At 39.6% G+C, this 24,885-nt stretch overlaps 1 protein-coding gene and 1 long non-coding RNA gene across 3 annotated transcripts in view; both read left to right on the top strand.

The window, feature by feature from the left end:
• Positions 1-23,195, top strand: part of LOC134754212 (ecotropic viral integration site 5 ortholog) — a 41,878-nt gene extending 18,683 nt beyond the window's left edge. Inside the window, exons 3-17 of one of the 2 annotated variants that reach the window (XM_063690376.1) lie at positions 1,035-1,201; positions 3,673-3,840; positions 6,717-6,952; positions 7,310-7,501; positions 7,904-8,068; positions 10,841-11,035; positions 12,299-12,457; positions 12,722-12,955; positions 13,145-13,357; positions 13,817-13,924; positions 14,031-14,222; positions 15,189-15,356; positions 16,388-16,483; positions 17,675-17,773; positions 21,315-23,195. In XM_063690376.1, coding sequence (XP_063546446.1) covers positions 1,099-1,201; positions 3,673-3,840; positions 6,717-6,952; positions 7,310-7,501; positions 7,904-8,068; positions 10,841-11,035; positions 12,299-12,457; positions 12,722-12,955; positions 13,145-13,357; positions 13,817-13,924; positions 14,031-14,222; positions 15,189-15,356; positions 16,388-16,483; positions 17,675-17,773; positions 21,315-21,434 — 2,448 coding nt within the window. In that variant the 5' untranslated portion in view covers positions 1,035-1,098 and the 3' untranslated portion in view covers positions 21,435-23,195. Of the gene's footprint in view, positions 1-960; positions 1,202-3,672; positions 3,841-6,716; positions 6,953-7,309; positions 7,502-7,903; positions 8,069-10,840; positions 11,036-12,298; positions 12,458-12,721; positions 12,956-13,144; positions 13,358-13,816; positions 13,925-14,030; positions 14,223-15,188; positions 15,357-16,387; positions 16,484-17,674; positions 17,774-21,314 lie in introns of both variants that reach the window. The other variant, XM_063690375.1, reaches the window with a different exon arrangement.
• The window catches only part of LOC134754512 (uncharacterized), a 348,665-nt gene that overhangs the window by 296,439 nt on the left and 27,341 nt on the right, over positions 1-24,885 (top strand). The gene's annotated exons all lie outside the window — the stretch shown is intronic.

Here is a 24,885-nt window from a genome sequence, read left to right as displayed (position 1 = left end):
TGTGAATGAAACACAACTATCATTAGTATTTCCTTTCAAGGGTTGATAAACTATGCGAGCTTTGTGACATTTTCTTTTTACCTTTAGTAGTAAATTTTTAAGTCCTACTCTATTCGCTCAAACATGTTGTGTAGTAAGTACTGTAAGTAGGTAAACTAGGATACAATTATAGTGATAGAGAAGTCACGCCCTCTTTACGGAACCTTCCCTATATTTTTTTATTCTACTCATATATGTATATTGAAAGCGTCAGAAGCCTTTAAATTAAACTATTTAGTTTAATTAACTTAGTCACCTAATTAAAACGTTTACGAAATAATATTCCTAAAAACATTTTTTTACACAGCGTTAAGTTTCCATAGTATTCCTAGACGTGATTTTTCGGTGGCGCTCGCCTCGCGCATCGCGCTATGTGCCTGTCGCTGCGTGCGTGGTTTTGATCAATTAAACGTATGCTGCGGCTGAGACCTTCATGCTTAGTAGGCGGATGACCGCGGTGCGCGGATCGTTCTACTAACTTTCACCTACTGTAACATAGCATGATATACTTCAAAACAAATCTGATACGAAATGTGTCGATAAAATATCGTAACTGTCACTAATTGATGTTTTATTATGTCGTCATTGTTGTGTTTTTTTTGTGTTGTGGTTGCAACCCTGTCATATTCGTTACCATATGTCATGTTATTCATAATGTTTGTGCATGTCGGTGGATATATCATTTGCATATTACTGGGACTTTTGCCATTATTTGGGCTTACTAGTCGTATCTGCACACAAGAGCAAAACGTATACGGTTATTATATGTAGATCTTGACAAATACAATCTCATTAAATATAAGTGTGCGAGAGGAAGTAACATCTTATTAAACAGTTTCATAAAAGTTGCGAGATCACAACGTGATCACCTGAATTAGATTGTCGAATATAAACAAAGTATACATATAAAATATAATGTAGGGCTAGACAGGGCGACGTACCTACCTATTGTCTGGTCTCTGAGCTGATGGCGTGACTGCGCGTGTCTGGTGCAGAGAGGAGCCGCGGTGAGGCGGGGCGAAGGGCGAAGGGAGGGCTCTATATGGCACATCCGGAGCCATGAAGGTGGACGCCGAAGCTAAGGACGCGCCCGCCGCGCCTGCTGTCACCCCCGGAACCTCCATCGCTAGTAATACAGACTCGCCTGTGTCATCTCTGGACGGTTTGTTGGTTTCAAACTAACCTCACTAACCCCCATCACCAAACACTGCTGTCAGTTTTCAGACACTTAAATGGCATTTCGTGTGTTGTCTGTGGTTCTAAAAGAGTGATGTGATACAGCTGTCTTCTTAGATATACATATAGTGTTATTAGTTGTATATTTTCGTTTTATGAGGATATGGTAGGTATATGTGTTTTGTAGTAAAATACATGGTTCCATGACTTTATACAATACTACCAAAAAAACTGAAATCACGATCCTTGTTTGTGAGCCACCATTAATTTTCGCACTGTAAATATTTTCAACTGTCGATGTCGTCAACTTGTTTAAGGTAATGATCGCGAGATAAATGTCCACCGGCTAACTGACGGATTGTAAAGACTTCGTAATAGGGCTCCGTTTGTAAGCTTTTGACTACGGAACCCTAAAAACCGAAGTGATTTCATATTTGTTTGCTCTTTTTTACAATACTTTTTGAAACGAATGCAGTGGCGAACAGTTTGACATATCGAATTGCCATTTTTGTGTTTGGAAACCAAAGGCAGATTAGTTTAACCCCGCATGCCTTCCCCGTCACACTTATCCACCACTGACCCAGATGCTTACACGCAACATACCCTAATTCGACTCGCTTTATCATTTGTTTGTTTAGAAATTGCACTTCCGTACGATTATGATACAGAACGTTTAAAATAAGTGAGTGGCAAGTTCAAGTTTGTGGTGTGATATTACTTTAGTAAAGAGCTTGTTACACCTTCTTGAATTTAGTAACAGACGACAAGGACGCAGCAATTTGTAGAAGAGAGATGGAGATATATTCATTACCTTTCACATATTGCGTCCCTCTCGTCAGTTATATTTATATATTTATTCAACATTACATGTCATGTGCATTACAAAAAATGTTATTAAAAGGAAGGTGTAAAAAGTTCTAAACTATAAGTAAGTCTTGCATACGGCCATTACGGCGCATGTAATATGTTAAGGTGCTTGCGCAGAAAATACGCATTGTGTAAACAACGGTATAAAGAGGCTTGTGGGTTCAGTGACTCGAGCATATGCCAGTGCGAGCCACCTGCGCAAATAGGTAACCCGCGCGATCCTCATCCTCTGAGGTAAAGGCGCGGGCTAAAGAAAATAACATGCGCAAGTAGCTCGCATCTGTTATAATGCATGATATTCAAGCATACGCCATTAACTGGTGCATGTAGCTAGAGGGCAAGCTACATGCACTGTGTGCAGGAGCCATTAGTGTCAGTTTGTATCGAAAAAAATATAGCTTTATTCCCTGAAAGTGTGTTGTCAAAGTATTCGTCGATCTTAAATTCGATTGGTGTACTTACTATAAACAGATAACTGTACTAAAGAAACGCCTATAAACATCCTTGTCTATTTACCTATTGAACAATATTAAATTAAAAATCTGGAATATTAAAGACTGTATCGAAATGTGTATACAAGTAAAGCGTGCCTAATAAGTACCTATATATGATCAAGACTTTTACAGTCTATTTCAGCATCACTAAAATTTACTTTTGAATTATTAATGAACCTGCAGACTGTTCCTAATTCACAAAATATATCTGTTTTAAGTATGTAGTTACACACGTATAATCCGAAAGGTTTCAAAAAGGTTTATGGATACCATTGCTACGTTGATATGACTAACGAAATGTTTACAGTATGTTACAACACTACCCATTCGCGCACGAGCCATGCTAACCGATAACATTGATGTTTAAATATAGTCGGCGCAACCTTAGATCACATATTTGACACTTATGGATTGTCTTTATATACCTACGACGTTATTAAGGCTATCAGTTAGGAGGTTGCGTAAAGCATATTAATTAGAAAGGTACATGAAGGCGGTTAAAAAGATTTGGTGCGCCGCGTGGAACATGTGTCGGAAAATATGGCCATTGCGCGGTTTTTAAGGTTTTTAGAAGTCTCTGGTCTTACAAATATTATCCATAAATTTTGTTTATGGCATATGTTTGTTTTATTATTCAATATAAAAACTACAATTTTGCTTTAGCTCCCTCTTAAACGGTAGGTCTTATAAGGGTCAAATTCATAACGTCAAATATGTGATCTTGTACAAATACCACTATAGTATAGTAGATATTTGAAACAAATCAATACAATAACGAGCCGACCTCATTCTGCCAAATTGAATTTATATAATCATTGTCAGTTAGATTCAATAAGTGATTAATGAACACCAAATCCAGAATATGTTTCATACTTACATCAAAATCTTTCTTTTGTTCATTATAATTTTAGATTGATTCTTCATATATTGGTTAATGAACCAATTCCACCAATGAACCATTCATTCAAAGTCCATTTTCAATCCACCGTATTCCCGTAGCGACTTCTTTGGCTATTGACAAAGTGGTACTCGTAACTTTTAGTCGAGATCGACGCACATCGCGTGAGTGTAATGGATTATTGGGCATTTCTCGCAGGTTTCCCAACGTCAGAGACATCAGACATAATCCCGACGCCCGACCGGGCGCTGCTCGCCAAGCTGGAGGAAGCCAACAGGCAGATCGAGGCGGACGTCAAGAGCTTAGGGCTCAACACAGTACACAGCCGGAAGAACTCGGACACCTCTCAAATATCTTTGGCCTCTGGTAATTATAACTTTCTTGTTAATGTGTCTATAATACTTACCTTAAAATGTGCCTACTTTGCTGCTCCCGTCCTCAACCATCACAACCTCATTTAAGTGTTACAACATGACAATCGTGACGGTCTATTTAAAATCGATATATATCAACATACCTACCATAAAATAAAAATAAAAACAGATTTTGGATTAATCATATTTTAAGTAACCGTTATGATGTACCTGTTGCACAATAGTGCATTACGATACAAGTGCGAAAATAAGGAAAGAGTAGCGATAAATTAAAACACGATAGAAGGGAGTGTTTTAAATCGACACGTGTATTGTACAACACAGTACATATAATGCTAGTTACCGCACTAGGGCGGTAAAAATTAGCACCATATGTACTGTAAAATACTATTACTACCCATGCATGTCTGTGTTCCATTATATCCGCTAGCTTTATTAATATCTATAAGCAATAGCTCCAACATTTAATATAAAATCCCTAATCGCGTGTTGTTAAACTTGTTAAGACGACAGTGGCCGTGGGCCGACCGCTTCTACTTACAAACGTAGTCCCTATTATGGAATTTGTTTTTCGCTTCTAACTCTTGTCGGACTCGCCCACCGAGAGCTCCGTACAAATATAACTATAGACGGACAACAAAGTGATCCTATAAGGGATAATAAAAATCGACAATAATCAAACGAAGGGCATAGCTATAAGTAGTTAAGAAACATCTAATTTTGTGAAAATATTTTCCGTGATGTCAATATCCCGAGAGAAAAATGGGGACTACGTTTGTATGGAGAACCGGTCGTTCCTTTCCCTATTAATTTCGTCGAAAAGCAACAATTGCACTTACCTCGTTCCATTTTTAGGGTTCCGTACCCAAAGGGTAAAACGGGACCCTATTACTAAGACTCTGCTGTCCGTCCGTCTGTCGCCAGGCGCTCATGAACCGTGATAGTTAGACAGTTGAAATTTTCACATGACGCAACACTCGTGATATTTATTTTGAAATGATGTCATTTTTATTTATTTTAAAATTAATATATTATTATTTTTGAAATAAATATGTTATTATTTAAAAATAAATAAGGTTTTGTGACGCTGAAGATATCGAATCGAACGCATCTGTGAATGAATCTGTCTTAGTGACTGAAACGAAGATAAACGAGATGAGGCGAGAAAAACGATGCGTGCCTAACTGTTCTCTTATCTGTTGTTTATCTTAGTTGGTGCTAGTCCAAGTAAGGCGATGTGCCCATGTCAGTGCGCCGAACTGGTTAAAATATTAAATTGAATTCGTGCCCATTGTGATTTTAATTTCTCGCTAAAGCTGCGAATCGTGAGTAGACCGTTAGACCATTGACCGAAGTAACATATAGAAATGGTGATTTTAAACTCATCATCATGTTACCTAATAGAAATCACCCGCTAGATGAAACTGTCTTCGAATTTTACCTTAGCAGATTAATTGCTAATGATGCTGTGAAGTATGAAGATAATGGTAAATACATAACTGTTTCTATTGCTATTCACTACCTAATGTAAATGACGTCAAGTGTTGTTTCGTTGCAGTTCAAACTTAATGAATTCATTCTGACGACGAACCATTGGGATTCTCCGACGATTGTTATGCGTAAGGAAATTGCGCAACACAGCTAACAGTGCAGTGACTTTATTAAGGATTACCCAAGTCCACTGCATATTCTGTTAAAGCCTTGCCTTGCTCTAAAGTATACCTTATGTCATCGCAGTAATAGTTATTATCGTAAATACAAATTCGAGTGGCCCACTGACCGTGGTTGTGAGAACGGGAGCTATTCTGATGTTGAGTCATAAACTTGTTCTGTGCAGAAAGACCTTTTAATGTTTAAATGCTTGCTTTATTACGTCATTGTCGAAATAGTTTTATTGTGCTGCCGGAGAGTTCATTGCACGTTTACTGGGTTGAGCAATTGAATACACCTAAAAATTGATTTTGAAAAGGCGACAGAAACGAACGCTTTACGCCACATATTATACATCTCGCTCTTTCGTGCTTGTACGTGCGAGACGCACAGCGAAGCGCTAATAATGTCAGTTCTATTATAGAAGACTATTCAAATATTTTGGGATATTTTTAAAATGAACATATTCTAATCTTAATACAAAATATAATGGCTTTTACTGTACATATGTGGTATTTTCTATAAAAAGGGACCTTATTGTCGATGTCGATGTCGTCGTTAATAATGGCGTAAGCGACATTATTAACGATGCTTCGATATAAATACAATGCCGCGCAACGCTGTGCGGCGTAAGCGCCATCGACAATAAGGTCCCTTTTTATAGAAAATGCCCCATATAGTTAAGAGTATGAAAACAGATCACATCGAATAGGGTTCTCTATAAAAAGTTAAGGTCAGTGCTGCCAAATCCATATTAGGGGCAGCATAATTACCATCTGTTTTTGAATTCTAGAACTAAAAGCACGCTACTTTATTGAAGAAATTAACAATGTGTACTTTTGATAGAAAAATGCGCTCCTGTACGGAAATTCATCAGACGGATTTGGCTGCATTGACATTTTACCTATTTCATTCAAGTATACTCTTATACTTTTAAGGTACCTACTTCTATTTTCTAATTTATTAATTTTTATTTACTTTGTATTAAATATTTAAGTAAAAATCAGTCAACACTCCCACTCCCATTCGTCCATGAGTTCGGCCACGGCTCTGCTGGCAAATGTTTTTAGGTATTTTACATATATCAACAATAATCAAATACAATGCCTATGTCTCGGGTAGACGGCGTAGGCGGCGCGCAGCGTCCAGTTATACCTAGTTGTCATCTACCCACACAATGTGGGTCAGACGACAAGGCCTTACAATTGTATATTGCAGGCACCAGCTCAAGCTATGAGCCCGAGGCTCGGGTCGGCGGGAATGGCGAGGAGGACCTGTGGAGCACGTGGGGCCGCATCGTCAACAACTGGGAGACAGAGTGGAAGCGGAAAAACCAGTTCATTCGGGACCTGGTGCGGCAAGGCGTGCCCCACCACTTTAGGGGCATCGTGTGGCAACTATTGGCCGGTGTGGACTCATCACCGGAGAAGAAGCTTTATGCATCGTATATTAAGGTACATATTTAAGAACCATGTTTCTTATTATACTTATCACAAATAGAAGGATGGACTTTTGTAACATATCGAGAAGAATAGAAAGACCAAATCGAAGTGTAAGAACTGGTTTGTTCAAAACATGGTGGCATATGGTGCACGTGGTACCCCACTATTTTCGTGTACGATCCCAAAAATTAGGAACAAAGAAAAACCGCAGAATTCATATAATACATTGAACTTACTTAGTATGAATGTTAAAAACAACTATGAATATTTGCGAAAGTATAACCGTGTTTATTGCTGCGTGCGGCTTTTTGATAAGTACTAAGTTAAATGTGAAACTAAGAGTGATTTTATGAAATAATCTGTTTTCAGGCGAAGTCTGCTTGTGAAAAAGTGATTCGCAGGGACATTGCGCGCACTTACCCAGAGCACGATTTCTTCAAAGAAAAGGACGGCCTAGGCCAAGAGTCCCTTTTCAACGTCATGAAAGCCTACTCGCTGCACGACCGGGAAGTGGGCTACTGCCAAGGATCTGGTTTCATTGTTGGACTATTACTTATGCAAGTAAGTCAGTTAGTAGGTTTACACTGAAGTATTTGACTAATCCTAGTATTACTAATCAAGTACACATCACTACATAATATAAAACAAAGTCGCTTTCCGCTCTGTATGTATGTCTGTCCCTATGTATGCTTAGATCTTTAAAACTAGGCAACGGATTTTGATGCGGTTTTTTTAATAGATAGATTCAAGAAAATGGTTTATATGTATAATTTGTAAAGGTTTTGTGTAAATTTGTTGAACTACCCGTGCGAAGCCGGGGCGGGTCGCTAGTTCAAAAGAAAGCACGTCTCATCTAAAGTTAGTCAGGTAAAGTATGATTGCAAACACGGCAAAAGTACCGAATTTTTTTTCGTTTTTTTGTGGAATTTAAAAATGGCTTTTGACATTGCATTGTAATTACAGATGCCTGAAGAAGAGGCGTTCGCGGTATTGGTGAAAATTATGCAGCAGCACCGCATGCGCGACATGTTCAAACCGAGCATGGCCGAGCTCGGCCTCTGCATGTTCCAGCTTGAGAACCTGGTCCAAGAGCTGCTGCCAGACTTGCATGTCCACTTTCAATCACAGGTAATTTATTAACCCACACCTGGTCTGTTAATATACCCACCTATGTATACCTATCAGTAAAAAGGCAGCTAGAAGTGTACTGCCCCACATAGACGGAACACCATATGATAGCTTGCCCACCCGCCATCATAGCTTGCCCCTTTCTCTAGTTTTGTTCTAAGAGATTTGGCTTAAAGGGCTGGCATCCAGTCTAGGCCATTAAATACCAAAAAACACAATTGTAGGGATTGACAGGGCAAGCTATGCTGGCGCCATCTGTAAAATACTTCGACCGGTCTAGCCCATTGTTATACGTGGTAGGGCTGTATTACTATTGAAACGAATTATTACGTGCATATAATTATGACTGCGTACCGCGACCATGTCAAGATTGTCAAGACCACAAGTGCTGAAAATATTGGTCAGGATGTCCATTTTACACTATTTATGCTATATCAACCGTATAAATTGTTTTGTTTGCGTGATTAATATTCGCGGTGACCGGAATACAATAGCAAATGAACCTTGACATGAATTTAATACAATAATAATAATATCTGTATATTGTTGCGCCTGTGAACGGGTTCTAGTAGGCGTTCTACATAACATTAAAGCTCTCCAAGGAGCCTCTACGTGTTGGATCTATATCCCCACGCAACCCTGTAAAGCCAAGACCGGGATTTATAGACCCGTGAAATCCAAGGAGATACCTGTATATTCAGTACATATATTAATGTTAGCACACTCCTTGTTTTATGGTTAGTACCTTGGAGACGGAGCTCTGCTCGAAAAACATATAAAAACTTAAAAAATGCCCGTTTTTCCAGAGATAAGACCTAGCTAGATCGATTTTACGCCCTCGAAAACCCCCATATAGCAAATTTCATCGAAATCGTTAAAGCCGTTTCCGAGATCCCCGAAATGTATATATGTATTTATTATATATATTATCTAAACAATCTCATAGGCACACAATTAACGAGGTTATCACTTGAAAGTTAAACAAGATTTATTGATCCGCATTTCCGCATGAAACTAGTTGTATTCATAAAGACTTCAAAAGGTTTTTTTTTGCTACATTTACAAACTACATGCACTCCATAGAATATACCTGCCTATGTTTTGCAGATAGCCCTGGTGACGAAGTTTCAAAAATATGTTTGGGGGCCTAAATCTGTGAGATCAGAAAAAAAGTATTTTTTTATGAAGGTGGAGTAAAATTTCTAAAGTTGGCAATATACACAAGTCATATTTTGTGCGTGTAACACCTGCGTATTGGTTTCGGGTTTTTGTCGTGGCGTCTTGGTGCGTTCTCTAATGCTGCGTTTTACGTAAGCGAACAACTCGCGAACGCGAAGCGAAGCAGCGCGGCGGGCCCACGGCGTTCGCGTTCGCAACGAGATCGCCCACGTAGGACACTATAGGTATCAAAGGATTGATTCACCCCGCGCCGCATCGTTTCGCTTCGCGTTCGCGAGTTGTTCGCCTACGTAATACGCTGCGTAAGGGTATATAAATGGCATTACATGTCACGCCTGAACGAATTATGTTTTTGTAACGTAGCACTCATTTGTCAGTGGGATTGTATACAGTTATTCAATATTCATTAAAGGGCGGCCGATGGATGCAATATGGTGACCAAAGCATAAGACCGACGATACTTTTATTATATTTCGAGTAATATTTATATATAAAAATATATGCAGTTTTTGTAATATATGTATCAGTTAGATTCAAATAAATAATGGTGAACTTTACGAATACACACCTCTTACATCTGTAGATGTAGAAAGGTCATTTTCCCAATACACATTGGCTAAAAGATAACTGCATTCCCGTTGCCAGGGAGGTTTTGGGATTATACTGAGCAACTTTTACTATGGGACCAACCCCGAAATCCCAAAAAAAATTGGCTGTTTCATACATTTTGGCTGGTCCATTTTCTATGGGAGGGTAAATTTTTTTTTTCGCTATTTCGTGGTTGTTCCCATAGTTTAAGTTGCTCAGTATAATCCCAAAACCTCCCTGGCAACGGGGATGCACTTATTTTTTAGCCACCTTGTATAAATAAGTGGATAGTGAACTAAAAAAGGAATGGGCTGAAAATATCTAATATAGGTAAAAATACGATTATTAACTTCAACAATAAAATTCTATAACTTTTTTGGCATTTCTGTTCTCTTAGTTTTAAATCAATTGTAGTCATATCCATATTAAATATATCGTTCGACATTATTTTGACGTGATTTGGATCCGTCAGCCGCCCATTTTATATTACTTAATTACAAATAATTATGATTCATAATATATTATTCCAATGCTTAACATAGTGTTAGGATCTTTGACCGTAATGTGCAAGTTAATAATTTTGCTTTCAGATTTTGTTTGTTCTGGATGTCTAATATTAACTATCACCCTTAAATATCACCACCCCTTAGGTGCCCTTACGATCTGCCTGACAATAGAATTCACTAGACTTATATTGACCGGGATATAGACCGTGATTACCTTTTGTATTATTTTGAGGGTAGACAGAGCGCTGTCTACACAACTTTGACACCCACCCGCTATCTTCAGTCACCCGTGAACATGATGCATGTAACTGCGTCGAAATATCGGGAGCTCACAAATAATACAAAAGGTAATCACGGTCTATATCCCGGTCAATATAAGGCTAGTGAAACTAACCGTGAATCATTCAAAACTCCAATAGAATTCACTTAGCATAATATAGCATTAAATGAGCATCTGTCTATTTGCGTTGTAAGGTAATGTTTATGTATTTCTTTCCAGAACTTTAGTACATCGATATATGCGAGTAGTTGGTTTCTGACCCTGTTCACTACAACGCTATCGCTCCCACTGGCCTGTCGCATTATGGACGTATTTCTGTCCGAAGGAATTGAAATTGTGTTCAAAGTAGCCCTCGCTATGCTCACGCTTGGTAAAAACGACCTCCTTTCGCTTGATATGGAGAGCATCCTCAAGGTACCAGTACATCCATACTTAATATACTTATACTTAATCCATACTAATATATTAATATTATAAATGCGAAAGTCTGTCTGTCTGTCTGTCTGTGTGTTTCCTCTTCACGCTTAAACCGCTGAACCGATTTAAATGAAATTTGGCATAGAGATAGGTTGAGTCCCTGAGAAGGACATAGGATAGTTTTTTATCCCGAAAACCATCCCTTAAGAAAGTAAAAAGCGGGGTGGAATTGTGATAATTAACGAAGTGCCTGCTAATTTGTGTGCGTAATATGCTCAAACTTAGATTGCTATGAGAATTTTTCCAGGCGCTATTCTTACTCTAGCTGCGGTTACTAAGTCCACGCAGACGAAGTCGCGGGCAAAAGCTAGTAATATTATAAATGCGAAAGTCTGTTTGTCTTTCTGTCTGTGTGTTCCCTCTTCACGCTTAAACCGCTGAATCGATTTAGATGAAATTTGGCATAGAGATAGGTTGAGTCCCTGAGAAGGACATAGGATAGTTTTTATCCCGAAAATCATCCCTTAAGAAAGTAAAAAGCGGGGCGAAATTGAGATAATTAATGAAGTGCCTGCTAATTTGTGTGCATAATATGCTCAAATTGAATGATTGCTATGAGAATTTTTCCAGGTGCTATACTTTAGCTGCTGTTACTAAGTCCACGCAGACGAAGTCGCGGGCAAAAACTAGTAATATTATAAATGCGAAAGTGTGTCTGTCTGTCCGTCTGACTGTTACCTCTTCATGCGTAAATCGCTGAACCGATTTAGTTGAAATTTGGTATGGAGATAGTTTGAGTCCCGGGAAAGGACATAGGATAGTTTTTATCCCGGAAATCATTCCTTAAGAGGGTGAAAATTATTTCACTTCCACCCTGAAAGTGAGATAATTGATGCATGGCCTGATAATTCATCAAATCAAGATCAAATTGAATGATTACCTTTATACTTTATCAAGGCGTTATAATTATGTAAAGAAATAGCGGGAAAAAGCTAGTTTATAAATTGGCAAACAAGTATACGGCCCGCCTGATGGTAAGCAGTCTCCGTAGCCTATGGACGCCTGCAACTCCAGAGGTGTTACATGCGCGTTGCCGACCATTTTACGCTCCTTTTTTGAAGAATCCCATACTGAAACCTTCGGGAAAACCTCGGAAGGGAGTTCATTCCACAGCCGGTGCGTCCGCGGGAGGAAATTCCTTTTATTCTTTCGATATAAATAAATCCTGGTGATAGCAGTAATCTATGGTTTTTCTTACAGTATATACAGAAGGAATTGCCAGCGAAAGCAGAGGCCGACCAGGATGCCTTCATGAATTTAGCTTATTCGATTAAGGTTAACCCCAAAAAGATGAAAAAACTAGAAAAAGAGTACACGGTTATAAAGACCAAGGAGCAGGGAGATATTGCGGTGCTTAGGGTGAGTTCATAAACTTGTTCATATAAATATTTAAAATGTGGCATAATAGTTATTAAAATGTTTTCCAAAATTCAATAGTGATAGATATTCAAACGAATATAAATAATGCCTAGACTAGACCATGACCACGCATAATCGCATATGCAAAATATGCGTGATTTCATAGTCACACTTACTACCCACGCGTGATTTGACTTGAGATTTAACTTGAATAGAATACAAGGTAAATGTATCGTAAAATAATTTAAATACATTACTGTACAGTGTCTAAGACAAGAGAATCGTCTGCTGAAGCAGCGAGTGGAGCTCCTCGAGAAGGAGAGCTCCGCGCTGGCCGAGCGGCTGGTCCGCGGGCAGGTGGACCGCGCGGAGGGCGAGGAGGAGACGTTCGCGCTGGCGCGGGAGGTGCAGGCGCTGCGCCGCGCCAACGTCGACGCGCAGCAGCGGCTCGCCGTCATGCAGGATGAGATACGCTCGCTCGAGATGACCATAGCCGAGGTGAGTTTACCTCTGCTAAAATTTGTCTCTTTCTAACAAACACAAATGTCTCGGGACAGACGATTATCAATAGCTTGTTAGAATTGCCAGACGTTTATGATTAACGCCGTAAGTGTCCAACAGTATGCGCAGGCGATCAAAGCAAATGCAACAAGTGACTGGGTAATAACGTGCGATATTGATTTGTAGAGCAACTCGAGGCAATCATCGCTCGAGGGCACAGAAGGGCAGGGCAGCGAGGAGCTGGCCCGTTGCCTGCAGCGCGAGCTGGTGCGGGCGCGGCTGCACGCCGCCGAGCGCGAGGCGGCCGAGCGCGAGCTCACCGCGCGCATCGACGAGCTCGAGAACGAGAACAAGAGCCTGCGGCGGCAGCGCGTCGACAACAACGTGGCGCACCTGCAGGTCACTCATCTTTACACAATTTACAGATAACGGGCGGCTCGGCTATTGTGGAGCCTAAATCAACTTGCTTGCCGAGTCGTAAATCATCGCGTCACTCGCACTTGCCGTCTCTAACAATGCGTGCTGTAGCTTTCTTTATATTTTTATTGCCCTATTGGCCCGCTACATGCAGAGTGAGCTTCACAGCCAAAAAAATTACTTGACTGCACTCGTAACGCTTTTTAAACGGCGAGCGCGTTATTCTCACAAATCTTACAATGCACGATGAATTTGTAATTACCGTCTCGTCCCGAAATTCATCGAAATCTTGTTCTTCACCTCAATTTTTTTTTACTCTAGTTTACCCGGTAGTTGAAAATATGAATCGAAAGTGTCAAATTGTTATGATCAAATGTAGAGTAACGAAGAACGTTGATAGATTGTAGATCCCAAAAATTTAACGAAATAAATGTATTACAGGACGAGCTCATTGCCGTGAAGCTGCGTGAAGCCGAGGCTAACTTATCGCTGAAAGATTTGCGTCAACGAGTCACCGAGCTCTCCGAAGCTTGGCAGAGGTATCAGCAAGTAAGTTAAGAGAAAACTAGACACGTATATGTAACTATGTACACAGATAAGTTTTATTGTTTTAGAGTTCCGTATATCCCCAAATTACTTATATTATGACCAACAGGAACACAGACAAGAACCTACCACAGCGCCGGTACAGTCCAACGTGGTGTCGGACATCATGGCGACTCCCAAAAAACTACTCAGGGCGTGGGAGGGCCGCTCCGCCGACATGCAGAAACTGGACGAGGAGCTCATGAACACGAGGATACGGGAGGTCGAGGCGCTCACTGAGCTCAAGGAGGCCAGGCTTAAGGTCAGTGGTTCCATCTCGTACATTTGTGAACTGGAACACGGACAAGAACCTACCACAGCTCTGGTGTAATCTAACGTAGTGTCGGACTCCTAACTTGGAGCCCCCTTCAACTTGCAGAAATTAGAGTCAAGAAAGCCATAAAGTCTTAGAAAATTGAGCGAAACCTGCATTACTACTATGAACGCTAAGGTGATTTATAATCGTTTTCTCGTTATTATGACTGAAAGTATTTTAACGAAAAGTATATTGTACATCTACATTTTCAGTTGCAGAGTTACATATTGTTATGTCTAAAAGCCCGTCGCATTGACTCTAATTCGTGGTAGCATTTTTTAAACACGGCGAATATCTTCGATAGTTGATTTCAATTTGAATGGAGCTCGAGACTTCACCTTCCTATACAAACTGTCCTATACAAAATCGGATTGTAATGAAACTTTGCACATACAATGACATGAGGTATATCTAGGTCTGTAATTAGTTCATATAGCTCTAGTATATAAAACAAACGAAATAGAGTAAACACAAGTTTTGTATGAAAAACCTAATTTCGCTGTATTTTTTTAACTATTGTATCTGAAGCTATATAAACTAATTACAAACAATAGGATAAGGTATATCTAGACCTTATCCTATTGTAAGTACGTTTCAGAGCAATCTAGCGAGTCGTTTTAAAATGAGAGCGTAACTACGTTAGTATGGAGAACCGAGCTGCCACCATGTACATTTTCGTTGCTTTCATTTCATTTCATTTCATTTATTTGCACACATGGACAACATATTAAGTATTTACAACAATTTTTGTGAACATGTACCCTGGAAGGGTGTAGCAACATAAGTACTTAATACTAAAAACTACAAACTAAACTTGACTTCTGTTAGGTTAGGTAATACCGTCATGTCTAAAAGTCAGTGACGTCTCTATAAGACAGCAAACATTGTCGATAGTCGATATCATTATTGCAGCTGATGGAACTAGAGACGCAAGTGCACGTGTCGACCAACCAGCTGCGGCGGCAGGACGAGGAGGCGCGCGAGCTGCGCGAGAACCTGGACGCGGCGCTGCGCCGCGAGCGCGCGCTGCAGGCGCGACAGCGCGAGTCCCAGCACAAGTACACCGACCTTGAGAGCAAGGTCAGTCTACACCAGGTTAAAGCCTGACCAGAGGACGCGACATGTTGCGAAATTTCACTGGAACTAATATTTTCACCCTATACATGAAAATAACAGCGCCCTCTTGACAATGATCATATATTACTGGTCAGGCTTTACAAAAAGTTAAATTGATTCCGTCTAAACTTAGGTACATACTTACTTAACTATAGTTTGTTTTTTTGCAGGTCAGAAATTTTATAACCTCAAAAGTAGTGGTAACTTTTTTCCTCCATAATTAAATCTGAGTAACAATGCACTGAATTATAGTGTCGGTTACATATTAATTGTACCGCTATACTAGATATCATAGGAACCCTATCATTTCGGAAGAAAAACTTAATTAAGTACCTACTACCTACATACTTTTGAGGTTAGAAAAATTATAATCTAAAACAAAATGTGGTATATAATATAACAAAGTGAGGGAGTGTCATTAGAAACGTAATATTTTCATACAAATTTGACATTAATAATGACATTTCCATACTTTGTCATAGCAAATGTCTTGCAGAGTTAACTTGGCCGGCTATAGGATTATAATATTAGGTTAAAAGCTAAAAACAATGCAAATGACGCTCACTTGACAGACAAGTACATGGTGGCTACATCTGAATCACAACTCGCGCGAGATAGCATATATAATATAATAAATTTTATTAGAAAGGGAAGTTGATAATGTGCGCGACTCACAACAACTAACAAAATAATCTTTATCCTGTTGTCCTTTTACTACCAAAACCTTTTACTCGGTGAACCGAGAGACATGTATATTTCGTAGGAAACAATGTAGCTTCCTGTATCTTTGTATTCATTAATTGCACCTTTTTCCCTAGTTTGTTTTAATACATCCTTCTAGTTGGAAAAACCCTAAAGTTACAGTTTACAACAAATAGTCGTCCCTCTGTAGATTGTTATAATTTATGTTATAATATGTAGGTACATTCCATTGTCTACTTTTAAATGTCATTCCGGGTCATTTATACTAATGATGAAGTTTTTATTATTTTTAGGCAAAGTACGACTCGATGCAAGCAAACATTAGAAATATGGAGGACGCACAAAGGATAGCGGAGCTAGAGACAGAAGTTTCCGAGTATAAACTAAAGGTGAGTTTCGCAAGATTAAGTTTGTTCACCAAAGGGCATGCCAGGATAAGCTAAGTGAATCTGCCCCCAGCGAGTTTTAGCTTGTAGTTTTTTGTAAAAAAAAATGTTCTTTCTTTAAAAAAAAATCTAGCCAACCGATTTTGACGTGTGTCACGTATATTGTGCATATAGTAAAGACAATTTATATGACATCAATTATAGGATAATTATATGTATATGAAAAAAAAAATTAAAAAAACAGTCACTAGTGCCTGTGCTTATTCATAGGATTAGGTTGCCGAGCCGACACCGGGCTCCCTTTAGTGAGCTGTGGCAAAAAGCTGGAACAAAAGAATTCAAGTATCATGACCTTTAGTTGTTTCGCTGGCTCGGCCACGTGGAGAGGATGGGAGAGGATCGTGCGGCCAAGAGAGCTTATCTGGGGCGACTAACTAGGAGACGTCCGGTCGGAAGACCTAGGTACCGGTGGATCGATGAGGTCCAGAAGGACCTATGTGACATCCAGGCGGCTGAATGGCGTCGGATCGCACAGGATAGGAACGAATGGCGAAACCTAGTATCGGAGGCCAAGATCCACTTCGGGTCGCTGAGCCAGCGAAGTAAGTAAGTAAGTATGACCTTTAGTGTCGTACTATAATTACGTCACAGTGTTGTCAACATAGCAAAATCCTTAAAATAGCACCGGCACGCCCTCAAATCCTACGACGCTCCACTTTCCGCACAGACTCTAGAAAATGTATAGTGATGTATATGTAATTTAAAAAAAGAACACTTTGTTCTACCACAGGTAAGATTAAGTAAATACATTCATTTTTTAGCTTATTAAAGAGGCTAGCTTTGGTGAAAAACTTGGGTGTTGCTGACGTGAAAGTACTTTAAAAATAAGTATTTTGTACAGCAATGTATCCTATAATTGTTGTCATATAATTTTCTTTGCTATATGCACAATATACGTGACGCACGTCTAAATTGGCTAGTAAGAAAAAAAATTAAGAAAGATCATATTTCGTTTTTCTTACAAAACCATAAAGTTTGAGGGGTTGTAATATTGCATACTTGTTACTAATAGAAAGCCACATCAGTAAAAAAAATACAAGCTAAACCTCGCTTCGGGCAGATTCACTTAGCTTATCCTGGCATGGCCTTTAGGTAGGTATTTAAACTAATAAATCTTTATTTATCTTCATATAGAATGAAGTGATGGCAACTGAAGGAGAGCTCCGGAATAACATGGACGATACTGAGCGCGTGCGGGAGCTTCAGGAACAAGTCGCGGAACTTAAAGCAGAGGTGAGAGACCACTGGAGTGCATAAATAACCAATCAGATTACCTGTGTCTTTAAGTTTGGGCCTTTTAAGGATCGTACTGGCTTTTATAACTGGGCCATTTTGGTAGGCCAATTTTAAATGCTTCAGTATTGTCTCTCGTAACATATCCTAGTTCCAAAAGCCGTTGAGTTTACCAGAACATTCGTTGCTCAAATAAAGTTGAATATATTCTAATTAACACGACAATTATTTGCATTTAATACGCTGTCCCATTTAATCAGTACGAATGAATACTGGTAAAGTCCCAATCTTAGAGACACATTCAAATAAATATTAGTAATTTAATTTTTCAACCCAAGCTGTAGATCATGTTTCAAAGAAACGACGAAATCAAAAACTAACATCTCGCCTCGCTTTGCTTCACTAAACACATTCTAACTATTCGCCGACAAGGATTAATTAACATGCTTAATGTTTATCACGATTTACTGTAAATATTAATCACAAATCTGGTTGGATTTCATTACACACTTGGGCTTGGATCTCATAAGGAATATTTACCCTCATGTGTCATTTGAATTTGGTATTTTTTATAAGATAATAGAAACACAAGTAATGGATAAACTTCACATGGGTTTCCTACATAAATCCGGGCCATCCGGGGCAGCAACAGTTAACTATACAAGTAATATTTATTGAAAGCTGAAGTAGGTGTTAACCGTCAACTTTTAATTACCAAAGTTACCGCATAGTACTAGTATACGGGCCGTACATAACATATTGACGTACCATTACCGGGGGAAATGTAATGATGTGATATATTTTTAGAATCGCCTCAAATAGCCCTTTCGTATGATACCTCACACGATAGGTTTAGGAAAAAAATATTATTTCCATACAAAAAAAAATGTTTTCCCCCCCCCCCCCCGGGGATTTTTTTTTAAGAACTGCGGGTTAAAAAAAATATTTTGACATGAGAAGTGAAAATAAATTAAAATAACAGATGAGGGTAAAAAATATATACACAACGGATTTTCTCTTAATTGGAGGTGTGAAACAACATGATCGGATCTTTACGTTGTTTGTCACATATTTAGCTTTCAGCATTAGGTGTTTTACTTGCATTTTTCAAGTAATAAAAAAAAACGTTCGCCAAGTCTACTTGAAAAAAAAAAAAACGGATTTATTTTGTTGTATTACGTTATGAACGTGACTGTCATCGACTCGCTGAAGTTTCTTTAGGAACTGTTTCAACTTTCACCAGACATTCTACGGGAAGACCAACATTGTGCATTTTTGAAATTAGGATATTCCATTCTTGTCTTTTTAATGTATACCGGTTATGGGTTACAAGTAAATAACTGGGTGTTGTCAGGTATTTCAGTATGATCGTCACATAATTACTCTTTTAATTTTAGACAACTACATATTACAAGTGCAAATATTCGACAAATTCAGTGTTTCATATTAAGTGTACATCACCAACACGTACACGACTTCACGTGCACGTGCAACCAATATTTATTTTTTTCAATTCACGGTTGAACGACCTACTGCTTAGGTACGTAACATAATAGTTACTAAATGAGTATGTACATATAGCTTTCTCTGTTGTTTACAAAGTTTACAATGCGCTTCCAGTGATGTCTGATAATCTGTTTGGCACTGCACAGTTACCGACACCCATCACCACTTCGGACACAGAGCCCTGGAAATGGCTCGAGTAAGTCAAAAGTCATTTCAACATTTTATTTTTGTGGTAACATCCGCCAGTAAGCTTTTGTATTATGATTATGACAAGTATGTGTGTATTTATCCTTGTATATCCGTGGATCAAATGTCTTGGTAGAATGGTAGATTTCCAATTTTATAAAAGTTTAAGTACTTCACTTTTAGTTTATTTACTACTTTAAACTCTTTTGAATGTTTGCGGCTTTCTAATATTAGCGAGAAACAAATACAAATGCGGCTTCGCAGAGTCGCACAAAGGATAATATATTATAGTTTGTAATGTATTATTACAAATGTTTGTGATATTCAGGAAATATTTCGCAAAAAAATATCTATATATAGCTAGTAGGTAAATTAATCTGTTTTACGAACTTAATCCTAGTGATTCGGACTCGCAATGTCAGGCTATGTTGTTGTATTTCACAAATGTGCATGTTATGTTAGCGCACTGCTATTTGCTTAATATGTATCGCACTTTTGTATGCTTTGCATGTATGACATCAAGCTTCATTACCTTTTAAGTGACTTTTTAAGACATTTTTAATTGAGATGTAATGGGCCCTGATACCTATGTCAAATGTTCGATTACATTTTGTTTTTCAAACTATCCTTATGGAATAATCGTGTAACCACATGTGTGTATTCGTAACTTAAACTAGTGACATTGCTGTGTGGTCATGTATGGTTGAACGATTACTTAAAGTTCACCCAATAAATTAAATACGTTACTTGCCTTGTTTACTGATTTATCAATACATATATGTTTACGTACTTATTTAAGTAGATAGGATGTTATTGTAATGTAAACTCTTCGATGTATATCTGTCTAGAAATAATTAAGTAAGTAGAAATGGTTGTAGTTAAACAGAAAACAATATTAGATTAGACCATCTTTAAACCCAAAGAATAAAAACAAATAAAAAAGTTGAATACTGTTTTAGTAAATAACATCAGAGCATAATATTTCCTTCTGTTTGGCTACGTTCGTCTCGCATGCGATTAAAGGGCCGGATTTCAAAAAGTTGGTTCTACTAACTACTACTCGTATTTTTTTACTAATATCTGGGAGACCGAGCTTTGCTCGGAAAACATATAAAGACTCAAAAATGTGGTACTCTAGGTAGATCGATTTTTCGCCCCAGAAAACCCCCATATGGCAAATTTCGTCAAAATCGTTAGAGCCGTTTCCGAGATCCCCGAAATATATAAATATATATAGATAGATATATACAAGAATTGCTCGTTTAAAAGTATAACATTTGGCAGCAAAGAATGATTTTGTTGGCTTGGCACCGCCTTCAAAAACTAAGTATAGTTGGTCAAACCAAATTGTCAGTAAATAAGAACAAAAAAAACTATATTCTTCCTTTTCTTTTGGGTGCTAGTATACTAGTATAAGACAAATATCGTATAATTCTCTCTGTCTATGTTTGAAATGAGACAGTCCTTTGACAAACTATTACCCGGATGGTTATTAATTTGCTTATTATTAGGTATAATACTCATCGAGTAATTTCTAACAACCCCAAACACAATTAGTTTGCGTTGTTTTATCACAGAGTTCCCATGGCATGATCTGGTGAGATCGGGTCCATGTCATCAGAATATTGCATTGTCATCCGATTTACATATGTTTGTATGCAAAATTTCAACTCAATCAGAAATCGGGAAGTGGATCAAATTTAGCTTTCAAGATTTGACCCAAACTAACAATTTAACATACTAGCAGGGCAAGTTAAATAAAAGTTTGTAAGAAGCGTAAATTGTGACCCAACCTTTTTGAACTCCGCCCAAATAACTAGGTAAATGTTTTAATCCTGTTTTTGTGTAGGTCATGAGGCTAGAGGCTTCCAAAGCGCGATCCTTGGGTCTCAGCCACCAGTCCGTCATCAGCCGCAACATCTCCTTCGAAGACGACCCGTTCGACCTGGAAGAACTCAACAAAAACTAAATTTAATTATTTCACTACGACCTCGGATTGCAGTTTGAGTGGCAACATTGTTACAATTGAGCTCAGCTTACAATTTACATATAGCTAAGAAGTGTTATTGCTAATTGCACACTGAGCTGCAATTATGCACGCTACTTACGCGCTCATAAATATAGCACTATAGTGTAAGTGCCAAAATATTTTTGTGTGCAGTTGTAGCCGACAACTGTATAAAGGCATGAGATAATACGTTATTTATATTATTATCTTACCTATTACATATGAGCGCCGCGCCGTGGCCTTGTTAGATACTACTATTTTCAGAATCGCAAATTAGATATTTTGTGGAGTCGAGGACGTTAACAGCGCCACTCCAATTAACTTATGGAAATTAAAAAAGTGTTTTACGTCCGTATAATTTAAAAATATCAATGATAAATAAAAAGTATTGATTTAAGATAATTATTGTTAGGCACTGCGTTCCCTCTGCTTCAAGCATTAAGGCAACGTGGTGTAGCCAATGATATGGGAGCACCTACTGAGCGGCTAACAAAGTACTGGGAAGAACATCAGGGGGGAAGAGAATGCCTAAAGAAACGTGGTGGTGGACTCAGCCAGTGCAAACTGCTCTAGAAGAGAAGAAAATAGCTTTTAAGAAATGGAAAGTCACTAAAACGGATGAAGATAGGGAAGAGTATAAAAAATTCAAGAAAGCAGCCAGGAAAGTAGTCGCTCAAGAGTCTAAAGCCCTGAAAGTTATTTATGATAGCTTGGAGAGTAAAGAAGGCCAGAAAAACATATATAAACTTGCAAGGAGACGTAATCAGGCAACTAAAGACATCACAAAAACGAAACTGTTGAAGGGCTCGAGTGGACAGATACTGTATAGCGATCGGGATATTATACAGCGCTGGAACGAGTACTACGACGCACTTCTGAATACTAAAATCCCACCACTTCCACCTTAAGTCTTCCGACACTGCAACCGAATAAAGGAATGATAGCACCTATATCACCATCGGAAGTCAATAAATCTTTAAACAAGATGGCCAACAAAAAAGCTCTGGGACCAGATGGCATTCCAATTGAGGCGTGGAAGTCCTTAGGAGATAAAGGCGTCATATTACTGTCAAATCTGTTGAACTTTGTCATGCTGGAGTCCCTGCGGGATACGTGGAGGCTTAGCACCATTGTACCTCTTTATACAGGCAAAGACAAACGTTATGAATGCAACAACTACAGACGCACGAGCCAGTGATCGATAGCCGATTACGGATGGAAAGCACGCTCTCTTTCAACCAGTACGGCTTTGTGCCAGGCATGTCGACCATTGACCCAATGTTTGCTCTCAATACCATCGCTGAAGAATACCGGGCTATGAAGAAACCGCTGGGTATGGCCTTTCCGGAAATGGAAAAGGCATTGACCGCATACTGACTCCGAACCAATATTGGTTGACAGACTGGAAGTACAGAAATGCAACCAATACAAATATCTCAGGTGCATTGTGCACGATTCCGGTTCACTGGAGAGTGGAGACCAACATTCGACACAGGATTGCGGTCGCCTGATTAAAGTGGAGAGAGGTAACTGGTGTGACCTCCTATAGTAAAATGCCGATAAAAGAAAGGCCTCGTGTACAAGACCATCATAAGGCCGGTCCTCACTTATGGCAGCGAAATATGGCCAGTGACCCAGCGACATGTCCAAGCCATCCATGTGGCAGAAATGAAGATGCTGAGGTGGATGTCAGGCGTCTCCAGGATTGAAAGGGTTCTAAACGAACACATCCATGATAGCGTCGGAGCGAGAGACGTCAAAAGAGGCCTTTCCGGAAATGGAAAAGGCATTGACCGCATACTGACTCCGAACCAATATTGGTTGACAGACTGGAAGTACAGAAATGCAACCAATACAAATATCTCAGGTGCATTGTGCACGATTCCGGTTCACTGGAGAGTGGAGACCAACATTCGACACAGGATTGCGGTCGCCTGATTAAAGTGGAGAGAGGTAACTGGTGTGACCTCCTATAGTAAAATGCCGATAAAAGAAAGGCCTCGTGTACAAGACCATCATAAGGCCGGTCCTCACTTATGGCAGCGAAATATGGCCAGTGACCCAGCGACATGTCCAAGCCATCCATGTGGCAGAAATGAAGATGCTGAGGTGGATGTCAGGCGTCTCCAGGATTGAAAGGGTTCTAAACGAACACATCCATGATAGCCTCGGAGCGAGAGACGTCAAAAGAAGGTTGCCTGAATACGTAGGCAACAGAGCCCTTAGCTTTGCCTTACCAGGCCCAAACAGGATGGGCAAACCAAGGCAGCGGTGACGTAATGTCATCGCCAAAGATTTAAACGCCTGTGGGTTAGCGGAAATTGATGTCCAGGATAGAGCGAAGTGGAAGGAAAAAAGTAGGAAAGCGGACCCCGTCACAGTACGGGACAAACGCTAGGTGGATGATGATGGTGTAGCCAACGAAATTAATATTAATACCGTTAGGTGTCAGACACGTATATAGGCGTATTTTAATATTTAGCACCCCGGGCCACTGGGTCTCTGTCGCTCCCCCTGACCCGTGAAGTAAACACAAAAGCATAATTTTTTCTCAGTGCTTTTCTGCAGAGCTTGGAATCGAACGTATAGCCAATTGTGAGCGAGGCCGACGGCCGAGCTCTGCATAAGGCCGGAGGCCCGTAGCGTCTGATTGCGGTGTGCTGCCCTGTGAGGCAGTGCCGGATTAAGCCAGCGCGGGGCCTGTAGCAAATTTTATCATGGGGCCCATGGATTATTGTAATTTTGTCGGACGAAGTGAACGAAGTGAAACTTGGGTTTTTTACGGCGACAATGCGTAGGTGTGCGGGGCCCCTAAACGCGCCGGGCACGTGGCATTTCCTACTTTTGCCACGTGGCTATAAGAAGAGCAGAGCTTAAAGCACTGGTCATGTCTAAGCGAGGCTTCTGGGACAAAAACCTGTGGCTAAGACGAGCTCTGCATAAGTCCCGGATCGTCCAATTGCGGCGCTCTTCCGTGCAAAGCCAAAGGTCGAGGTGGGAAAAATCTATGTATAGGATTGGAAAAATGACCAAGTTAAAGTGACACCAAAGGCCGAGCTCCGCATACAGCACTTTCATGCAAGGTGGAAGACCGAGCTGGAGGAGAGGAGAGCTTGGAATTGGCTTGGAGCTTGGAACCAATGTGAACTCGGCTCTCCTGCTACTTGACCTTTGGCGTTCCCTTAAAAGCGAAGGCGCGACTTGCTGGAAATGCTGGAATGCTTCGGGTCTTCTGGAAGGCGCGACTTTTAAGCTTTTCAGGGCTCGCAACCTGACCGACATGCGGGGCGGCGGGGGGGGGGGGGGGGGGAGGGCTTCAGCGGTCACGTACTATAGTATTTTACTTGATATAACAAAAATCGTCTAATTCCTTAAGAGTTTGAGGCAAAAAACACGTTTTTACGGCAAAATT

Source organism: Cydia strobilella, chromosome Z (genome assembly GCF_947568885.1).
Source record: "Cydia strobilella chromosome Z, ilCydStro3.1, whole genome shotgun sequence".
NCBI classification, from domain to species: Eukaryota; Metazoa; Arthropoda; class Insecta; order Lepidoptera; family Tortricidae; genus Cydia; species Cydia strobilella.
Note: the sequence above shows the minus strand (reverse complement) of the source record. Positions and strands in the feature narration are given on the sequence as shown.